Raw genomic sequence first — 21,551 nt, forward strand, 5'->3', positions numbered from 1 at the left:
AAGAAATGTGAAATTATGTACTTTTACTTTTCATACTTAAGTATGTTTAGCAATGACATTTACTTTTGATACTTAAGTATATTTAAAACCAAATACTTTTAGACTTTTACTCAAGTAATATTTTACTGGGTGACTTTCACTTTTACTTCAGTCATTTTCTATTAAGATATCTTTACTTTTACTCAAGTATGACGGTTGGGTACCTTTTCCACCTCTGTGTTATTGTCCCAGCCAGCCAGGCAGATGGGATGACACCAGCAAAATGGTTTAAGAATGTCCAATGGGGTCAAGTGTCTCCGTATGGGTTTAACAGGGAACTGTTTTTGTCTGATGAACCCAAAAGGAAATAGCGAGGTTTGGCCAGTGAATGAGGTTGCTGTTGTGACGATGTATTGAATGATTTGCTTCCCGGCTCTCCGTTGTCATATTGTGTGCTGTGGCAGACATTCCACAGTAATTGAGTCCTCAATCACCACTGGTTGTGTTCCCACAGGGAGGCTGGGGCCAGGGTGGGTCTTGACAGAGTCAGGGCTGAGGTGACTTACTGCTCACTGCCTCTGTGGTTGTTGTTTTTGTTGTTGATGATGCCATCCTTGCTGCATCACTGGCAGCTGACTTTAATCAAACGGTCTTCACATGGTCCTCATGGCTGAGTACTCTTGCATTGTGTGTCTGTGTTAGTGTGTTTGGTTTGGGGGGATGAAAGCACACAGAGGGACATAACCGTAATCAACCGAGAGCTTCATAGCTCTGTACATGGTCTCTTACATACATGCATAATTCTAGACCACACAGGTCATTGGTCAGATTCCAGGTTAGTGGTAATTGTGAAATAGTTTGCGTGCCCACATGCTCATACTTCCACTGAAACCCTGTCCCTCACCTCCTCACCTTCTGTATTTACTCTCATCAGGTTCATGGCCGTCACCTTTGACCTTGATCATGGGGATGAAATGTGAATGTCAGGATCAGTTTCCTGTCTGTTTCCTTCTGCCTTATTCAGCCTACAGAGCAGTACCCTAGCAGAAAAGCTGGAATAACAGAGGCTTGGGGAGCACAAAGAGGGTAAACAGTAGTAACCTAGTGACACCACCATGGAAGCGAAGTTCTCCCAGTCACCAAAGCCTGACAAAAGACAGGTATTTGTCTCAGGTTTCAGAATCGTTTCCCCTCTCTGTACCCTCTTGACATATGATGCTATGTAGTGTTAGAGTCATCTCACATGCATTAATTAGTCTGCAGTTCGACACTGGTCTTAACTGACATAAATGTGAGAGTATGCTGTTACAGTGCCAAGTGAAAGTCTACACACCCCTTACACAGTCTTCACATTTTGCTCATGTTAAAATGAAATCTAAACATTTATTAAATTGCATTTGTTTCCTGCCAATGTACACAACCTACTCCACATGTCCAAGGTGAAAGAAAAATTATAGAACATTTTCTAAATTAATAAAAATTGAAAATCAAAGATGTCTTGATTGCATATGTCTTCACACCCCACAGTTAAGACTTGGTGGAAATGACTTTGGCAGCCATTTCAGCTGTGAATCATTTTGAATAAGAATCTACCAACTTTGCACAACTCTTACGGCAACATTTATCCATTGTTTTTGTCAAAATTGCTCAAGCTCTGTAAATTTGGTTGGGATTCATTGATGGACAACAATATTCAAACCTTGTGTCTGATTTTCAAGCAAATTTAAGTCAGGAATGAGGCTGGACCATTCATGAATACTCAACACTTATTGCAAAGCCATTCTGGTGTGTCTTTGGCATAGAAATGTGTGTAATTGTCCCTCTGAAAAATACATTTCTATCCCAGGGTTCGGTATTCAGAAGACTGAGGCAGGGTTTCCTCTAACTTTTTATCCCGGCTTTGCTTCATTCATATTTCTTTTGATCCTGACAAACTCCCCAGTCCCTGCCAGTGACAAGCATACCCATAACATGATGCTTCCACCACAATAGATGAAAATACAGAGGATCAAAAACATTGCATTCACTCCACATTACTGGCCTGTAAGACAAAGTGAGAAGAATGAAGCCTGTGTTATTTAATCCACTCCAAATCAACAATTCTGTTTGCAACAAGGCCATTAAGTAATAGTGCAAGACAACATGGCAAATTAACTTTTTGGCCTAAATTAAATACTACAGGCTTGGGTCAAATCCACAACACAACATACTGTAGAGTGAAACCCTCTGTATTTTCAAGTATTGTGGTGGCAGAATCATGTTATGGGTATGCTTGCCACTGGACATACGCAATCAAGACAACAAAAAAATGGTGGAAAATGTTCTATAATTTTTCTTTCAGTTTATAGATGTGGAGTAGGTTATGTAGATTGGTAGGTGAAGAAATCTAATTTATTCCGTTTTGAGATATCATTTTAAGGCAGCAAAATGTGAAGATTGTGCATGGGGTGTGTAGACTTTTGCTAGCGACTGTAAGTAGTAATCAATCACATTTATTTTATAAATCCATTTATACATCAGTAGTTATCACAAAGTGCTTTACAAATACCCAGGCTAAAACCCCAAAGAACAAGCAATGTAGATGCTGAAGCAAAGTGGCTAGGAAAAACTCCGTAGGAAGGCAAGAACCTAGGAAGAAACCTGGAGGGGAACCAGGCTCCAAGGGGTGGCCAGTCCTCTTCTGGCTAGGCCGGGTGAATATTTTAAGTGTACTTGGTCATTAAGACTAGATAGTTATTCAAGATGTTCAAATGTTCATTTTCATAACCGAGCATTCAGAGGTCAAGACAGCAGGTCCAGATATATATATATATATATATATTTATTTCTATTTTACCTTTATTTAACTAGGCAAGTCAGTTAAGAACAAATTCTTATTTTCAATGACAGCCTAGGAACAGTGGGTTAACTGCCTTGTTCAGGGGCAGAACGACAGATTTTTACCTTATCAGCTCGGGGATTCAATTTTGCAACCTTTTGGTTACTAGTCCAACGCTCTAACCACTAGGCTACCTGCCGCCCCAAATATATATATAGATAGATATTTATATATATATATAGATATATATGTATAATAGAGAGAGAGACTCAGTGAGCATAGCCTTGCTATTGAGAAAGTCCGCCGTAGGCAGACCTGGCTCTCAAGAGAAGACAAGCTATGTGCACACTGCCCAGAAAATGAGGTAGAAACTGAGCTGCACTTCCTAACCTCCTGTCAAATGTATGACCATATTAGAGACACATATTTCCCTCAGATCACACAGACCCACAACGAATTCGAAAACAAACCCAATTAGCAAGATTTATGTCCTGTTGCCACAAGAAAAGGGCAAACAGTGAAGAACAAACACCTTTGTAAATACAACCCATATTTATGTTTATTTATCTTCCCTTTTGTACTTTAACTATTTGCACATAGTATGACATTTGAAATGTCTTTATTATTTTGGAACATTTGTGAGTGTAATGTTTAATGTTCATTTGTATTGTTTATTTCACTTTTGTTTATTATCTACTTCACTTGCTTTGACAATGTAAACATATGTTTCCCATGGCAATAAAGCCCTTAAATTGAATTGAGAGAGAGAGAGAGAAAACAACATTAGACACGATGGAACACAAAGCTTTTACTATCTCATCCTGGAATATACAGTACAAGGCCTAAGGTCATCTGATTTGGCCTAAAGAGCAGGAACCAGGACTTCAGAAAAGAAATTGGAATTACACACATTGTCATCCTACAAGAAACATGGTATAGAGGAGACGGACCCACTGGTTGCCCTCTATGTCCCATCCATCAAACTACCAGGTGTGAAACAGGGAAGAAACTCAAGTGGTAGGCTAATTGACATAGAGTAGACCTAACCCATTTATTACAGTGCATTCGGAAAGTATTTTGTTACGTTACAGCCTTATTCTAAAATGGATTAAATATCAAAAATCCTCATCAGTCTACACACAATACTCCATAATGACGAAGTGAAAACAGATTGTTAGACATTTTTGCTAATTTATATATATTAAAAAACTAAACAGAAATACCTTATTTACATAAGTATTTAGAACCTTTGCTTTCCATTGATCATCATTGAGCTGTTTCTACAACTTCATTGGAGTCCACCTGTGGTAAATTCAATTCATTTGACATGATTTGGAAAGGCACACACCTGTCTATATAAGGTCCCTCAGTTGATAGTGCATGTCAGAGCAAAAACCAAGCCATGAGGTCGAAGGAATTGTCTGTAGATCTCCCAGACAGGATTGTGTTGAGGCACAGATCTTGGGAAGGTTACCCCAAAAAATTCTGTAGCATTGAAGGTCCCCAAGAATACAGTGGCCTCCATAATTCTTATGGAACCACCAAGACTCTTCCTAGAACTGGCTGCTTGGCCAAACTGAGAAATTGGGGCAGAAGGGCCTCGGTCAGGGAGGTGACCAAGAACTCAATCGTCACTCTGACAGAGCTCCAGAGTACCTCTGTGGAGATGGGAGAATCTTCCAGAAGGACAATCATCTCTGTAGCACTCCACCAATCAGCTCTTTATGGTAGAGTGGCCAGACGGAAGCCACTCCTCAGTACATGACAACCCGCTTAAAGTTTGCCAAAAGGCACCTAAAGGACTCTCAGACCCTGAGAAACAAGATTCTCTGGTCTGATGAAACCAAGATTGAACTGGAGGAAACCTGGCACCATCCCTACGGTGAAGCATGGTGGTGGTAGCATCATGCTGTGGGGATGTTTTTCAGTGGCAGGGACTGGGAGACTAGTCAGGATCGAGGGAAAGATGAATGGAGCAAAGTACAGAGAGATCCTTGATGAAAACCTGCTCCAGGTCGCTCAGGACCTCTGACTGGGGTGAAGGTTCACCTTCCAACAGGCCAACGACCCTAAGCACACAGCCAAGACAACGCAGGAGTGGCTTCGGGACAAGTCTCTGAATGTTCTTGAGTGACCCAGCCAGAGCCTGGATTTGAACTCGATCGAACATCTCTGGAGAGACCTGAAAATAGCTGTGCAGCGACGCTCCCCATCCAACCTGACAGAGCTTGAGAGGGTCTGTAGAGAAGAATGAGAGAAACTCCCCAAATACAGGTGTGTCAAGCTTGTAGCGTCATACCCAAGAAGACTCAAAGCTGTAATCGCTGCCAAAGGTGCTTCAACAAAGTACTTTGTAAAGGGTCTGAATACTTATGTAAATGTGATATTTCAGTTTTTTATTTTTTATAAATGTATTAACATTTCTAAAAACATGTTTTTGCTTTGTCATTATGGGGCATTGTTTGTAGATTGACAAAGAAAAAAAACAAATGTAATCAATTTCAGAATAAGGCTGTAACGTAACAAAATGTGGAAAAGTTAAGGGGTGTGAATACTTTCCGAATGCACTGTCAATTAGTCAAAACAGAAACATTTTACATCTGGCTTGAAATGAATGAAGAAATTATCTCAACAGAGGAACATTTCCTCATGTGTGCTACCTATATCCCCCCCAATAGAATCCCCATATTTTAACGATGATAGCTTCTCCATCCTTAAAGGGGATATCAACCATTTCCAGGCACATGTCTGTGGCGACCTAAATACTAAAACTGGACAAGTACCTGACACAGGGACAAACACCTACCTGGAGGTGACAGCATTCCCTCCCAAATATGCCCCCTTAGACACAACTATGACAAAACAACCAACAAAAACTGGTCACAACTCCTGCGGCTCTGTTGCATGCTGAGTCTGTACCAGTGGAGTCTGCTGAGGGGAGGATGGCTCATAATAATGTCTGGAACTGAGTAATTGGAATGGCATCAAAAACATAGAAACCATGTGTTTGATGTATTTGATACCAATCCACCTATTCCGCTTCAGCCATTGTCACAAGCCTGTCCTCCCCAATTAATTAAGGCTAGGCGTTCCGCTAGCGGGACAACTTCCGGTGAAACTGGAGGGCGCACAATTCAAATAAATAATCATAAAATTATGAATATTAAACATTTAGGTACATACAAGTGTCTTATATCGGTTAAAAGCTTAAATTCTTGTTAATCTAACTACACTGACCCATTTACAGTAGGTTTTACAGCGAAAGCATGTCATGTGATTGTTTGAGGACGGCACCCTACATCAAAATATTTTTCCACCGGCACAGGTTTCATAAATTCACAAATAGCGATTAAATATTCACTTACTTTTTGAAAATCTTCCTCTGATTTGTCATCCAAAGGGTCACAGCTACAACATGTAGTGTCTTTTGTTAGATAGAATCCTTCTTTATATCCCAAAAAGTCTGTTAAGTTGGCGCCATCGATTTGAGTAATCCACTCGTTCAACAAGCAGAGAAAGGAATCCAAAAAGCTACTGCTAAACTTTGTTAAAACAAGTCAAAATACATTTCTATTTAATCCTCTGATACCCTAAAATGCAATTAAACTATAATATTTCATACTTAACTTCTCTGCGCTACGGATCCCTTTTACCGGATCATTTTCCTAAACAACCGCTAGAATTGCAGGGCGCCAAATGCAAAAATATTACTAAAAATATTTATAATCATGCAATCACAAGTGAAATATACCAAAACACAGCTTAGCTTGTTGTTAATCCACCAGATTTTGAAAATATACTTTACAGCGAAAGAAATCCAAGCTTTTGTGAGTGTAGCAATCAATGCTACAACAGCTAGCCCCAAATTAGCATGGTCACGAAAGTCAGAAAAGCAATAAAATTAATCGCTTACCTTAGATAATCATCGGATGTTTGCACTCACGAGACTCCCAGTTACACAATAAATGTTCTTTTTGTTCGATAAATATGACTTTTATAACAAAAAAACGCCATTTGGGTTGCGCGTTATGTTGAGAAAACTACAGCCTCGTTCCGGTCCTGAAAGGAAGAAGAAAATTCCCAAACATATCAGATTAAAGAATATTACAAAAAATATTTATAATCATGCAATCACAAGTGAAATATACCAAAACACAGACTAGCTTGTTGTTAATCCACCTATCGTGTCAGATTTTGAAAATATACTTTACAGCGAAAGAAATCCAAGCTTTTGTGAGTGTAGCAATCAATGCTAGAACAGTTAGCCTTATATTAGCTTGGTTAGCTTGGTCACGAAAGTCAGAAAAGCAATAAAATGAATCGCTTACCTTAGATAATCTTCGGATGTTTGCACTCACGAGACTCCCAGTTACACAACAAATGTTATTTTTGTTCGATAAATATTACTTTTATCACAAAAAAACACCATTTGGGTTGCGCGTTATGTTCAGAAAACCAAAGCCTTGTTCTGTTCGACAAATTCCAAAAAGTATCCGTAATGGTCGTAGAAACATGTCAAATGTTTTTTATAATCAATCCTCAGGTTGTTTTTAACAAAAATAATCGATAATATTTCAACCGGACCATAACCTATTCATTAAGAGACAAAAGGAAAATGGACAGCTCCTCTCGCACGCGCAGGAACTATTCAGAGGACACCTGACTACTTTTGAAAATCTCGTTCATTTTTCAAAATAAAAGCCTGAAACTATGTCTAAAGCCTGGTCACAGCCTGAGGAAGCCATTGGAAAAGGAATCTGGTTGATACCCCTTTAAATGGAAGAAAGACGGTCCAGGAAACACAGATAAAAATATATATATATATCACTTCCGGGTTATATTTTCTCAGGTTTTCGTCTGCAGAATACGTTTTGTTATACTCACAGACAATATTTTGACAGTTTTGGAAACTTTGGAGTGTTTTATATCCTAATCTGTAAATTATGCATATTCTACGATCTGGGCCAGAGAAAATGTCCGTTTACCATGGGAACGTTATTTTAAGAAAAATAAAAATCTTACCCCTAGCGCTAAGAGGTTTTTAAAGAAGTATGTTCAATAGGAAAACGATATTAGCAGGTGTGTGTCCTCTTCGTCACACGCGCATACACGAATTTCCAAGTCTGTGTCCCTGTACTAAAACTAATTTTTCTTCCTCATTTTGGAAGAAACAAGCCTGAAACCTTGAACAAAGACTACTGACACCCAGTGTAAGCCATAGGAATTGCATACTGGGAGCTAGATTAACATTTTTCCCTATACGTTCCATTGGAAGAGCATGCACTCTCAAAAAAAAAATGAATTCCGGTTGGTTTTTCTTTGGATTTTCTCCTACCATATCTATTGTGTTATAGTCTCCTACAGCTCATCCCTTGGCAGTAGTACTGTAGATTACTTTATCACTGACCTCAACACAGAGTCTCTCAGACTGCATAATATTAAGAAATACTATAGATGGAAGAAAAGTAGTATAGAAACCTACCAAAATACAATTAGGCAACAACAAAAAACTCCCTGGACAGAACATTTCACTGTAATAGTAAAGGTGTAAACTTGGCAGTAGGAAACCTAAACAGTATATTTGACCTCTCAGCTTCCATATCAAATCAAAAAAATTCAAGCAGACAACCTAAGAAAATTAACAACAATGGCAAATGGTTTGATGAAGAATGCAAAAACCTAAGAAAGAAATTGAGAAACCTATCCAACCAAAAACATAGAGACCCAGAAAACCTGAGCATATGCCTTCACTATGGTGAATCACGAGAACAATACTGAAATACACTATGGAAAAAGAAGGAACAGCACGTCAAAAATCAGCTCAATGTAATTGAAGAATCCATAGAATATAACCACTTCTGGGAAAATTGGAACACATTCAACTCTTCGTGTTATTGTTTGTTATCTATCCAAAATGGAGATGTATGGATATCCTAAATGAAATAATAAAATATCCAGACCATAAATTCCAATTGGCTGTAAAACTCTTTAACATCATCCTCAGCTTTGGCATCTTCCCCAAAATTAGGAACCAAGGACTGTTCACCCCAATCCACAAAAGTGGAGACAAATTTGACCCCAATAACTACTGTGGGATATGCGCCAACAGCAACCTTGGGAAAATCCTCTGCATTATTATTAACAACAGACTCGTACATTTCCTCAGTGAAAACAATATAATGAGCAAATGTCAAATTGGCTTTTTACCAAATTACCATATGACAGACCACGAATTCACCCTGCACACCCTAATTGACAAACAAACAAACCAAAACAAAGGCAAAGTCTTCTCATGGTTTGTTGATTTAAAAAAACGTTTGATTCAATTTGGCATGAGCATATGACATTATAAAATCCATGTACACAAACAAGTGTGTGGTTAAAATTGGCAAAAAAACACACACATTACTTTCCACAAGGCCGTGGGGTGAGTAGGAAATGCAGCTTGAGCCCCACCCTCTTCAACATACAGTGCCTTGCAAAAGTATTCATCCCCCTTGGCATTTTTCCCATTTTGTTGCATTACAACCTGTCATTTAGATTGATTTTTATTTGGATTTCATGTAATGGACATACACAAAATAGTCCAAATTGGTGAAGTGAAATAAAAATAAAAAAAAATAAAAAAAAATGAAAAGTGGTGAGTGCATATGTATTCACCCCCTTTGCTATAAAGCCCCTAAATAAGATCTGGTGCAACCAATTACCTTCAGAAGTCACATTATTAGTTAAAGTCCACCTGTGTGCAATCTAAGTGTCACATGATCTGTCACATGATCTCAGTATATATACACCTGTTCTGAAAGGCCCTAAAGTCTGCAACACCGCTTAACAAGGGGCACCACCAAGCAAGCGGCACCATGAAGACCAAGGAGCTCTCCAAACAGTTCAGGGACAAAGTTGTGGAGAAGTACAGATCAGGGTTGGGTTATAAAAAAATATCTGAAACTTTGAACATCCCACGGAGCACCATTAAATCCATTATTAAAAAAATGGAAAGAATATGGCACCACAACAAACCTGCCAAGAGATGGCCGCCCACCAAAACTCAAGGACCAGGCAAGGAGGGCATTAATCAGAGAGGCGACAAAGAGACCAAAGATAACCCTGAAGGAGCTGCAAAGCTCCACAGCGGAAATTGGAGTATCTGTCCAAAGAACCACTTTCAGCTGTACACTCCACAGAGCTGGGCTTTACGGAAGAGTGGCCAGAAGAAAGCCATTGCTTAAAGAAAAAAATAAGCAAACACATTTGGTGTTGCCAAAGGCCTGGGGGAGACTCCCCAAATATATGGAAGAAGGTACTCTGGTCAGATGAGACTAAAATTGAGCTTTTTGTCCATCAAGGAAAACGCTATGTCTGACGCAAACCCAACACCTCTCATTACCCCGAGAACACCATCCCCACAATGAAGCATGGTGGTGGCAGCATCATGCTGTGGGGATGTTTTTCCTCGACAGGGACTGGGAAACTGGTCAGAATTGAAGGAATGATGGATGGTACTAAATACAGGGAAATTCTTGAGGGAAACCTGTTTCAGTCTTCCAGAGACTTGAGACTGGGATGGAGGTTCATCTTCCAACAGGACAATGACCCTAAGCATACTGCTAAAGCAACATATGAGTGGTTTAAGGGGAAACATTTAAATGTCTTGGAATGGCCTAGTCAAAGCCCAGACCTCAATCCAATTGAGAATCTGTGGTATGACCTAAAGATTGCTGTACACCAGAGGAACCTATCCAACTTGAAGGAGCTGGAGCAGTTTTGCCTTGAAGAATGGGCAAAAATCCCAGTGGCTAGATGTGCCAAGCTTATAGAGACATACCCAAGAGACTTGCAGCTGTAATTGCTGCAAAAGGTGGCTATACAAAGTATTGACTTTGGGGGGGGTGAATAGTTATGCACGCTTTTCACATAGGTTTTCAGTTTTTTTGTCTTATTTCTTGTTTGTTTCACACACAAACAATATTTTGCATCTTCAAAGTGGTAGGCATGTTGTGTAAATCAAATGACACAAACCCCCTAAAAATCCATTTTAATTCCAGGTTGTAAGGCAACAAAATAGGAAAAATGCCAAGGGGGGTGAATACTTTCGCAAGCCACTGTGTATATCAACGAATTGGCAAGGGCACTAGAATAGACTGCAGCACCTGGCCTCACCTTACCAGAATCTGAAGTCAAATGTCTACTGTTTGTGGATGACCTGGTGCTTCTGTCCCCAACCAAGGAGAGCCTACAGCAGCACCTAGATCTTCTGCACAGATTCTGTCAGACCTGGGCCCTGACAGTACATCTCAGTAAGGGTTCCAAAAAAGGTCCAGTTGCCAGGACCACAAATACAAATTCCATCTAGACACCGTTGCCCTAGAGCACACAAAAAAACTATACATACCTAAACATCAGCACAACAGGTAACTTCTACTAAGCTGTGAACAATCTGAGAGACAAGGCAAGAAGGGCCTTCTACACCATGAAAAGGAACATACAATTTGACATGCCATTTAGGATCTGGCAAAAAATACTTGAATCATTGCCCTTTATGGTTGTGAGGTCTGAGGTCCGCTCACCAACCAAGAATTCACAAAATGGAATATAAACCAAATAAAAAAACACGTAAAACACAAAATAATGCATGCAGAGCAGAATTAGGCCGATACCCGCTAATTATCAAAATCCAGAAAAGAGCTGTTCAATTCTACAACCTAAAAGGAAGCGATTTCAAAACCTTCCATAACAAAGCTATCACTTACAGAGAGATGAACCTGGAGAAGAGTCCCCTAAGCAAGCTGGTCCTGGGGCTCTGTTCACAAACACAAACAGACCCCACAGAGCCCCAGGACAGCAACACAATTAGACCCAACCAAATCATGAGAAAACAAAAAGATAATTACTTGACACATTGGAAAGAATTAATAAAAAAACAGAAAAAATTTACATGCTATTTGGCTTAAACAGAAAGTACACATTGGCACAATACCTGACCACTGTGACTGACCCAAAATTAACGAAAGCTTTGACTATGTGCAGACTCAGTGAGCATAGCCTTGCTATTGAGAAAGGCCACCATAGCTTGTCTTCTCTTGAGAGCCAGGTCTGCCTATGTGCACACAAAATGAGGTGGAAACTGAGGTGCACTTCCTAACCTCCTGCCAAATGTATGACCAGACCCACAAAGAATTTGAAAATAAGTCACATTTTGATAAACTCCCATATCTATTGGTTAAAATACCACAGTGTGCCATCACAGCAGCAAGATTTGTGACCTATTGCCACAAGAAAAGGGCAACCTGTGAAGAATAAACACCATTGTAAATACAACCATATTTATGCTTATTTATTTTCCCTTTTGTACTTTAACTATTTGCACATCATTACAACACAGTATATAGCCATAATATGACATTTGAAATGTTTACTGTTTTTTGTTGTTTATTTCCCTTTTGTTTATTATCTATAGTACCAGTCAAAAGTTTGGACACATCTCCTCATTCAAGGGTTTTTCTTTATTTTTAATATTTAGTGAAGAAATCAAAACTATAAAATAACACATATGGAATCATGTAGTAACCAAAAAAGTGTTAAACAAATCAAAATATATTTTATATTTGAGATTATTCAAAGTAACCACCCTTTGCCTTGATGACAACTTTGCATAAACTGGTACAGTATTTCCAATGCTTTGGCAGTGTGAACATATGTTTCACATGCCAATAAAGACCTTTGAATTTAATTGAGAGAGAAAGAGAGAGGGGGGGAGGCAGTAGTGATTTGTGATTCAATATTATCTAACATCCTGACACAGCGGAGCGGAGCTTTTTGAAACAGCAGGTCCGGGACAAGGTAGCACATCCGGTGAAACAGGACAGGGCACACATGGTCTTGTTCTTCGCTGTAGTCCATTGAAGAGACATATCTATTTCAGAGGAGGCTGCTGAGGGGAGGACGGCTCATAATAATGGCTGCAATGGAATGGTATCCAACACACCAAACACATGGTATCCATGTAGTTGATGTCATTCCATTTTCTCCATTCCAGCCTTTATTAAGACCGTCCTCCCCTCAGCAGCCTCCTCTGTTCTATTTAGACCACCCAGTCAGTCACGCAGACTGAGGCTTATCCCTGACGCTCCCTTGGGTCAGGGAAAAAGAGTCCTTAGTTAATTTCCCTGCAGTGGAGAAAGTAAATGCCAATTATGTTTTCTTAGTATTCTAAAGGAAGATCCAGTACTAATGTCCCAAATGAGCTGTGAGGCTCAGGTCGTTTGGGACATCTGAGGATGAGTGATGTTAAAGAGGACACCATTAGTCAGAGAAGCTAAAGTGAAAGTGTTAACCCCCCTTTCTTCCCACTCACATACATACCACCCACATACACATTCACCCCCTCAGGAACAAGCAGTTTTCCTGATTGATGGACAGAGTCAAGTTGGTGCATTTTGAACATGGTAAATGCCAGGGCCTCCCCGCTCCCCCGCTGCACATACAGGTGTTCCCCCTGCCTGCCTTCCTGCCTGCCTGCCGCCTGTCATCAGGGATGTCAGGTACAGGGGTGAACTCTGACCCTCCAGGCCCCCCCATGGCCCCAGGCACCTCTGGCACGCAGTGTCTTCTGTTACCTAACAACCTCATAAAACAGGAATCACAGGAGTAATTCAGCGGCGGCTTTTTCATCTAACTCTCCTCTTTGACCATAAAGAGTAGGAGTAGCATTAAAAAGGGGGAACCTCAGGGGCTCTTGGAGTTTAGCGTTTTAAGATAGCTAGTGATTACATGGAGGGATCTGTCACCTCCAATCAGGTACTTAGCGGCATATAATGTGTCTGTGCTATGCTGTGTATTCCACTGATGGATCTCTTGTTAAGGGGCATGACACTTCCTGGTGATTCCCTCCTCTTAAGAGTGGTCTCCAATGACCTCTCACAAGGCAGCTGCCGGTCACATGGCCAATCAGAAGCTGCAGCTGGCCACATGTGCCATGTGCCTGGCTGCCTCACTGTACTGAGGTCTAGACCAAAGGTTATTGCCAGATTCATCGTGGCCCTGGTTTTAAGTGGGAAGTCGTTGGCTGGCGGTTACAATTATTGTGATGCTGTCCAGTCCAGCACTATGGAAGTAAAAACCACTGGTGTCCTGAGTGATGTTTCTCAGAACAGATAATTTCCGTCAACTAGCGACACTAGCCAGGTGAAGTCAGTGGGTATGCAATGTAGCACCACGCCATCTCCTGTGTCTTTTTTAAATCAATTATTATTTTATTTTTTACTTTTTACCCCTTTTTCTCCCCAATTTCGTGATATCCAATTGGTAGTTACAGTCTTGTCCCATCGCTGCAACTCCCGTACGGACTAGGGAGAGGTGAAGGTCGAGAGCCATGCGTCCTCCGAAACACAACCCTGCCAAGCCGCACTGCTTCTTGACACAAAGCTCACTTAACCCGGAAGGCAGTCGCACCAATGTGTTGGAGGAAACACCGTACAGCTGGCGACTGAAGTCAGCGTGCATGCGCCACTCGGGAGGCCCCATGCCCTGTCTCTGCTGCTCATTCCTGGCAGGGAAACTGATCCTGGAGTTCAGCAGCACAGAGCTGATTTGTCTCTTAGCACTAGAGGTTACAGACACTATCACTATGAGATGCAAGCTATTGAAAAACAAGACTAAACACAACCAAAGCACTTCATGAACACAGCAACAACAGCAACACAGAAAGCCTCACAGGCCAGAGCCAACACAGACTACACAGAGCTCATAGCTGTGCTAGTTAATCAATCTCCTTTTTTCCCCATGCTGCATCATCCCCACGTTGCCACAAACTCCCTGTCACAAACACCCCAAGAGGGCGATGCTCTAAAATAAAATGTTTAATGTTTTGACAGAAAAAAAATAACAACCTCTGAAAGGTTAACTGCTCTTAAGCTATCCATCTTTGGCTTGGTTTTACTGCTCAATGTAGCAGACCGGCTGCACCCTTGTTATGTTCTCTCATATGTTTGGGAAAAGAATCCTCCTGAGTGAGACAGAAAAGTATGTTAATTACACTGCTGGATTCCAGCTGGATTTAGGACTGTGAGCGGCATGGCTCATAATTGCACATTGGCAGGCATTTAAAAAAAATTGATTGCTGTCTGTAATAATTGAGTTTTTAATGGGAGATAATTATCGTCTGTTGGGTTGAGAGAGATTCAGTACAATGTATTTGTGTGTCATCACTAAGAGCCTGGAGCAGATAATGAAACAGGATAAAAGTAATATGGTCTGTGGATTGGTGGCCTTCAGGGGAAAGCATAACAAATCCACCCAGGAAGCAACAATGTAAGTGTGTTCTCAGACACACCTGTCCGTAGACCTTTCAAATATATTATATTTTGCATCTCAGATTATCTCTGAATTATTACCCAATGTTTCTGTCTGTGACTGTTTATGTTATTGCAAATTGGACTGTCCTAAACCAAGATAGAAGGCATACATTACTACTGGTAGTCGTCATAGGGGAGGGAGGGAGAGTGGTATGGACCGTTACACATCACATCAGTGCACTCAGCCAAGCCTCCCTCTTTGGCTCCCATGATCCTCGGCGGTGGAGGGGCTTTTGGGATGTGTCCCGTTACCGTGGCCACAGTCTATTTGTTTGTGTTTGGGGCGAGCACACAGTGGACTTCCATAGTGCTGGGCACACTGTGGTTTTGGGGTTGCTGGTTTGCATTTCAAATGCATTTCACATCAGAGGAATGTACCTAAAGAGCACGAGCTGAGTCTCTATCTGTCAGCCCGCTTCTGACCACAACTCTGCGCCAGACCAGAGTCAGGCCACATCAGCTGGGCTACAAGACCAGACCAGAGCGGAGGCTCCAGGCTGTGGAGCTGGAGCAGAACTGTGTGACCAGCACTGAGTGCTGAGTCACATACACCCTAGAATGTGCAACGGTATAATTTGATATGCTATGTGGTGTATAGGCTAATCATTTCCACACAGTCCCTCTTAGCCGTACGGTTTTGCTCCACATAGCTTTGAACAATAATGTCTTGTTTTTTAGGGCGTGAGCCGTTTTGAACTGCCACGGTATGACAGCCTCCGTTTTTTGTGGTCTGTGTCTGCCCAGTCCTCCATTATGGCTCTATTAGGTTATGTGTTTCCTCAGCTGAGCAGACATACAGCTTTCTCTCTCGCTCTCTTTCTCTCTCTCGCCCAGGCTGACTCACTGAGCAAGCACTCTGTTCTACTTCATAGCCTGGAGGTTCACATGAGCTGGAGGGTCACTGAGTTTAAGGCCTTGCCCAACAGGAGAGAGGCTGGAGTTAGACTTTATGCAACACATAGCCAAGTGGTCAGTGTCACTTTCTTTTCATATCCATCCCATACAGGGAGGCATCAGCTGATAATACCTCTGATCTGGACTGAACTGATTTGCTCTCTGTCTCCAGTTCAGGAGTTGGCATAATCAGTTGAATAAAGTTGTTTAGACCTTGAATAAAAGCCAGGTTTGCCTAGTGAGTGGATAGCAGTTAGTATAGCCTAGTGTGTAATCTAGGAATATAATATATATATTATAAATTGCAGCTGGACCTATACCATAATGTATGTGTGTAGTTTTCAGAGGAGAGAGAAGAGATGTGTGGGAACGTCAGCTGGTCTTGGGGAGCCATTGGCTTTTTAGGATAAACATTTGTCTCTGTGTCTCTTTATGGGCTGATTCATTTGATTGGTTAACAACCCAGATGCAAACAGATCCTGGCTAATTGACTTGGTCACTAATTACTGTGACAAAACAGCCTCTCTCTCTCTCTCTAAGCTTTGTTCAGTATTCTCATTTTCACTACAGTATACTATATGCGTTTAGCATAGTCATTGTGCATAGTCATAGTCATTGTACTCTGTGTATGGTATTGGATTTTAGTGCAGTGGGTCAATACTTCAGTATAGTCGATATAATGAGCACACGATCATATTCATGATCATATTTACTCACAATGTGTGGTTGTTTTTTATTGAGTACATGTCCAGGCACATGCATAATATTCAGGATTCTCCCAATGTGATTCAGTGAGTGTGCATCACACAGAGATCCTATAAATTACTATGGTGTGCATAAGAACAATTGGCAGGATGTGTTAGAATAGAGTTGAACCAATCAGAGAGCCTGATTAAAGTCGCATGTGCCCCTAATGGGCTCCCAGTGTAGTTGGTACCCATCCACAGACCTATGGGTCCGTCGTCAGCACCCAACCACCCACAGCAACCACAACAGAGAACATCCCATCAACTCCCCCTGGCTTTGGAAACTAGTTAATGGAGGCCCTTTGTGGTCGTCTTTGTAGTTGATTGACCATTTGATGAATCCCTCATAATGACTATGAATATTCACAGCCCCCTAAAGATAAATAGAGACCAGAGAAAAATACAGTGTAATGGTTAAACATTATGTTAAGTATTGTGGCCATGTTGAGCAGTGACGGGAATAAATCCTCATTAACTGGGTTCTGGGTCAGGCTATGATGCATGGTTTAGCTGCTATGTGTGTGTGTGTGTGTGTGTGTGTGTGTGTGTGTGTGTGTGTGTGTGTGTGTGTGTGTGTGTGTGTGTGTGTGTGCGTGCGTGTGTCGTCATACTGCCTTGGATTTAGAATTCATTATGTCCCCAAAGAAAATGAACAGTGGTAGTCCTACCCAGTAGCGTTGCATGGGTAAAATCACTGGGGAAGCCAAGCCTCCCAAAATGCCATATTACAACCTACACTATATAGCACATAAAAGTATGTGGACACCTGCCCGTCGAACATCTCATTCCAAAATCAATACGGAGTTGGTCTCCCCTTTGCTACTATAACAGCATCCATGCTTCTGGGAAGGCTTTCCACTAGATGCTGGAATATTGCTGCGGGGACTTGATTTCATTCAGCCGCAAGAGCATTAGTGAGGTTGGGCACTGACGTTGGGCGATTAGGCCTGGTTAGCTACATATTGAACTTCCACCCTCTCAGTCCAGGGGCACAATGTATGAATTTATTTTTGAATCAGAATCGCCGTTATAATCATTGGCCAGTACGGAGAATTAAGTAAAACCACAAGTCCAAATCCCTATTTCCATCCATGGTTAATTTAGGAAAGGGACAATTTTTGCTAACTAGTTAGGCACCGGAGGACAACAACGTAACGAGATGCAACAATTCAAGTTCTTTCTGTCAATGACGTATTGCTCTCGATGTGATGTGATTGGAGGGAAGCCAAATCCAAACTGGCTTCCCTTGACACTTTTTTTTGAGTGCGCCAAGACGATTCAACGCTGATTGGCTATTATTTTATACTTTTTTATCAAGGGAGGCCAAATGCTCACTGGCTTCCCTTGCATTCAACGATAGGGTCGGCAACAATGTCATACTCTCTCTGACCAGACAGCATCAGATAGATGGCCTACACATACAGAGACAGAGGGGCGCTGTTTCCCTCACTTGGATGCTTTCTCCGGTGAGTTACATTCAGCCTCTTGCAAATTGAAGGAACATTATGAAACAAGGATAGACAAAAGAGAAAATTAATATTATATAGATAATTTTTTACATTTTTGGGGAAGCCTGGCTTCCCTTGGCTTCCATGAATACGCACCACTGGTTCTACCTGCTATCTGTGGCTGCCTGTACTAGCTTGTTATTGAAGCAGCAGATAGGCCTACTATAATGAATTCTCCAGCAGTAGGTAGGCAGATAGACCCAGTGAGACAGGGGTCAGAGTTCATCCTCGACACTATGTGGAGGCTGGCTCAGATTGGATTCATTTATTTACAGTCACATGCAGCACGTCACTCCTGTGGCGCTTTCTGATTACCCCCAGTTTGATCCACCTCACACAAACATGCACCATTAAACTGGTTGCAGGGACAGTGTTAATGCGGAACTGCTGATGTTATTACGATGTTAGCGTGCTTTGCCTGTGTTTCTCTCATTGTCATTCTCTGAGGCTAGGCTGGATGCCCTGAGGGATAGCAGATGTATATACACATATCTTCAGACCATCCACTGATAACACTGTTGTGACAGCAGTATTTTATATACTGAACATCAAAATTGAAAAATACATGTTTTTGAAAAATAGGCCTTCACTTTCCTGGCAACACACTTGTAATGTTAACCCTGCAATCGATTTGTTTTCTACAGTGGTTGAGGTGAATTGACCTCACAATAGTGGTTCTCATGGAACACACTCACATTAGATGATCAACAATCCAATGGATCATCTCTCTGGAATGTCCATGTGTCTGTATCATGTCAGGTTCAGGGTTTATGTTATACATCATTGTTGTAGTCTGGGGGCTGCAGCAGCAGCGGAGGGCATGTAGGTGTGGCCTCTGGAGCTCCACAATGCTCTTGGCTGGATTCGTTAGCCGTGAAACACCTGCGCTTTGACATCTCGGACTGCTGCAGGAGGAATCTCTGTTACCTCCTAGCCCCAGAGTTCTCTCCAGTAAGGAAATCCCATGTGTGGCTCCAGGCTCGCTCTCTCTCCAATGTGTGTGAGTGCATGCATGTGTGGGTGGGTGTGTACCCGTATGATTGTGTATGAGTGTATTTTGTGTGTGTATTATGTGTTCTATATTTTGGGATTTGAGATTGTGGTGATGACTGTGTTCTCCTCCAAACTTCCTGGGGTAGCTCAGGGAGTTAGGGACAAGGGTCTGCTCTGTCAGAGCTGCTTCGCCCTACTTATCCATCCATCCACCCACCTCTCCCTCTACAGAGGCTCTAATCTGTTCTGTGGAAAAAGCCTGTTCTGTGGTGCATTAGACCTTCACAGTCTGCCCCTGACCTTAGTCAGTCTCTCTCTCTCTCTCTCCCTCACTGTCTCTCTCTGTCAGTCTTTCTATCTTGTGGTTTTGAAAGCTATGTTTAAGCTTCTCAATAGATTTTTGAGATTGACCCCAGATGGCCTTCAATAGGACTCCAATAGGTCATCTAGGGTCAATCTAATTCAGTATCTTAACCAATTTAACATTTCATCTTTAACTTGACCTATTGATCAACTGAATTGCTGAGACAAGCAAATACAAAGGATTTTACTGTAACTACCGCTCACAATACCCTCTGATTAACTCAACCATTGTCCCTCCTCTACGGAGATGAAGAGGTGGCACAAAAAATATACATGAAAGCGAGAAATGGATAAGAGAGATGAGAGAGAGATGCACCCCAGACTCTTCGATCACTATGGTTGACACTGTGTCCTTTGTTGTGTCTCATCTCACCCCCTCCTTGTTGTAATTAGTGGAATCACAAAAATGCAAATGCATCATTACCGAGTCCTGCAGTGTGTCTGCATCTGACGTGTTTACCCTGACACTGGGCTGTAATGAGGAGGCTACTGGTCTCCTCCTATCCTCCTCTCCTCTCATTATTCCTGATAAACAGCCATCTGCCCTTTCCTCTCCTCTCCCATCGCTGGCTGTGAGGTCGCTCAATACCTGGATTTCACCAATCCGCTCCAGCTGTTTGACTTCCTAATGAATCATTTATGTCAGTGAGGAAGGCCGTCTAAACTCCATTGATCCCAGTGGCGGCCTGGCTGGGTCAGACAGCACAACTCACCACTCCAGGCCAGCTTCAAGGAAGAGCTGGGCTCTGAGGCTGAATCACACAGCTCATATGCCCCGCAATTCTTATGATGAAAGAAAAATTGATGTTAAAAAGGGCATAGTTAATCACTTTATATCAGGCTAGGGCAGGGCTCTCCAACCCTGTTCCTGGAGCACTACCAACCCCAGTTGTAACTATCCTGATTCACTTTATCAACCAGCTAATTATTAGAATCTGGTATGCTAAATTAGGGTTGGAGTGAAAACCTACAAGACTGTAGCTCTCCAGGACCAGGGTTGGAGAGCCCTGGGCTAGGGGAATGGCTGTCTGTGTGGTGTGGTGTGGTGTGTGGGGTGGGACAGATCTCACGACATGCAGACCATGGTGCTGAGAATAAATATTTGCCATTGTTATGAATGGCTAAGGAACTAGGCTATTCAGACACGAAATTTAAAAGGTTTACTCTGTCATTACATGTGCACTCCTTGTGCACACAAATACTTTCATGTGTTACTTTCATCAACAATATATCAATATTCACAAGTCATTGTGCTACAGAAAGTGTTTATATTAAACTCTCCATTCTCTCTCTCTCTTCCCTCCTCAGTTATGTGGGCCGTGTTGTGGGAAACGGCCTTCAGGCCCAGAAAAACAACCCAGAGATTAAGGTCCGCAGCATTGACCCCATCCTAGTGGCAGCTAGATACAAACTAGAACAGTTCAAACAGGTACGTCTCATTGCCACTGTTCCTTCTTCACTTAAATCTGACTGTAAACATGACCACTGAGGACATCAACATGTCAGTCACATACTATTCTGACACATCCTTTCCACTTAGTTGCTGTTCCCACCAGTTGTGGTAAATGGCCTAGATTTGTGTCTTTTATTGCTTGGCGTTCGGTACAAACCACGCCATTGGAGTAGATTCAGACGTCGGTCTCTGGAGGCCTGAGAGAGAGGAACAGCCAGCCAGCTAGCTTACAGACATGTGGATATGCCAGACAAATCTGACTAAACTGTCCTGGTGGACCCATCACAGATACTTAGATATTAAATTAGCCCCTCTACTGCTCAGGCATTCACTGGGACATTCACTATGAGAATGGAATACAATAACCCACTGATGCATCATAGATAAAGGAGCTCAATGCAAAGCATCATGGAGGAGGAGCCTGCGGGGTCAGCGAGGCAGGAA

General features: G+C 41.8%; 1 protein-coding gene across 1 annotated transcript in view; it reads left to right on the forward strand.

Moving 5' to 3' along the window:
* The window catches only part of gpc5b (glypican 5b), a 75,700-nt gene that overhangs the window by 29,669 nt on the left and 24,480 nt on the right, over positions 1-21,551 (forward strand). The window contains exon 7 of the mRNA XM_039001906.1: positions 20,963-21,083. Within this exon, the coding sequence (XP_038857834.1) occupies positions 20,963-21,083 (121 nt within the window). The remainder of the gene's footprint in view (positions 1-20,962; positions 21,084-21,551) is intronic.

This window comes from Salvelinus namaycush, chromosome 10 (assembly GCF_016432855.1).
Source record: "Salvelinus namaycush isolate Seneca chromosome 10, SaNama_1.0, whole genome shotgun sequence".
In the NCBI taxonomy this organism is placed as follows: Eukaryota; Metazoa; Chordata; class Actinopteri; order Salmoniformes; family Salmonidae; genus Salvelinus; species Salvelinus namaycush.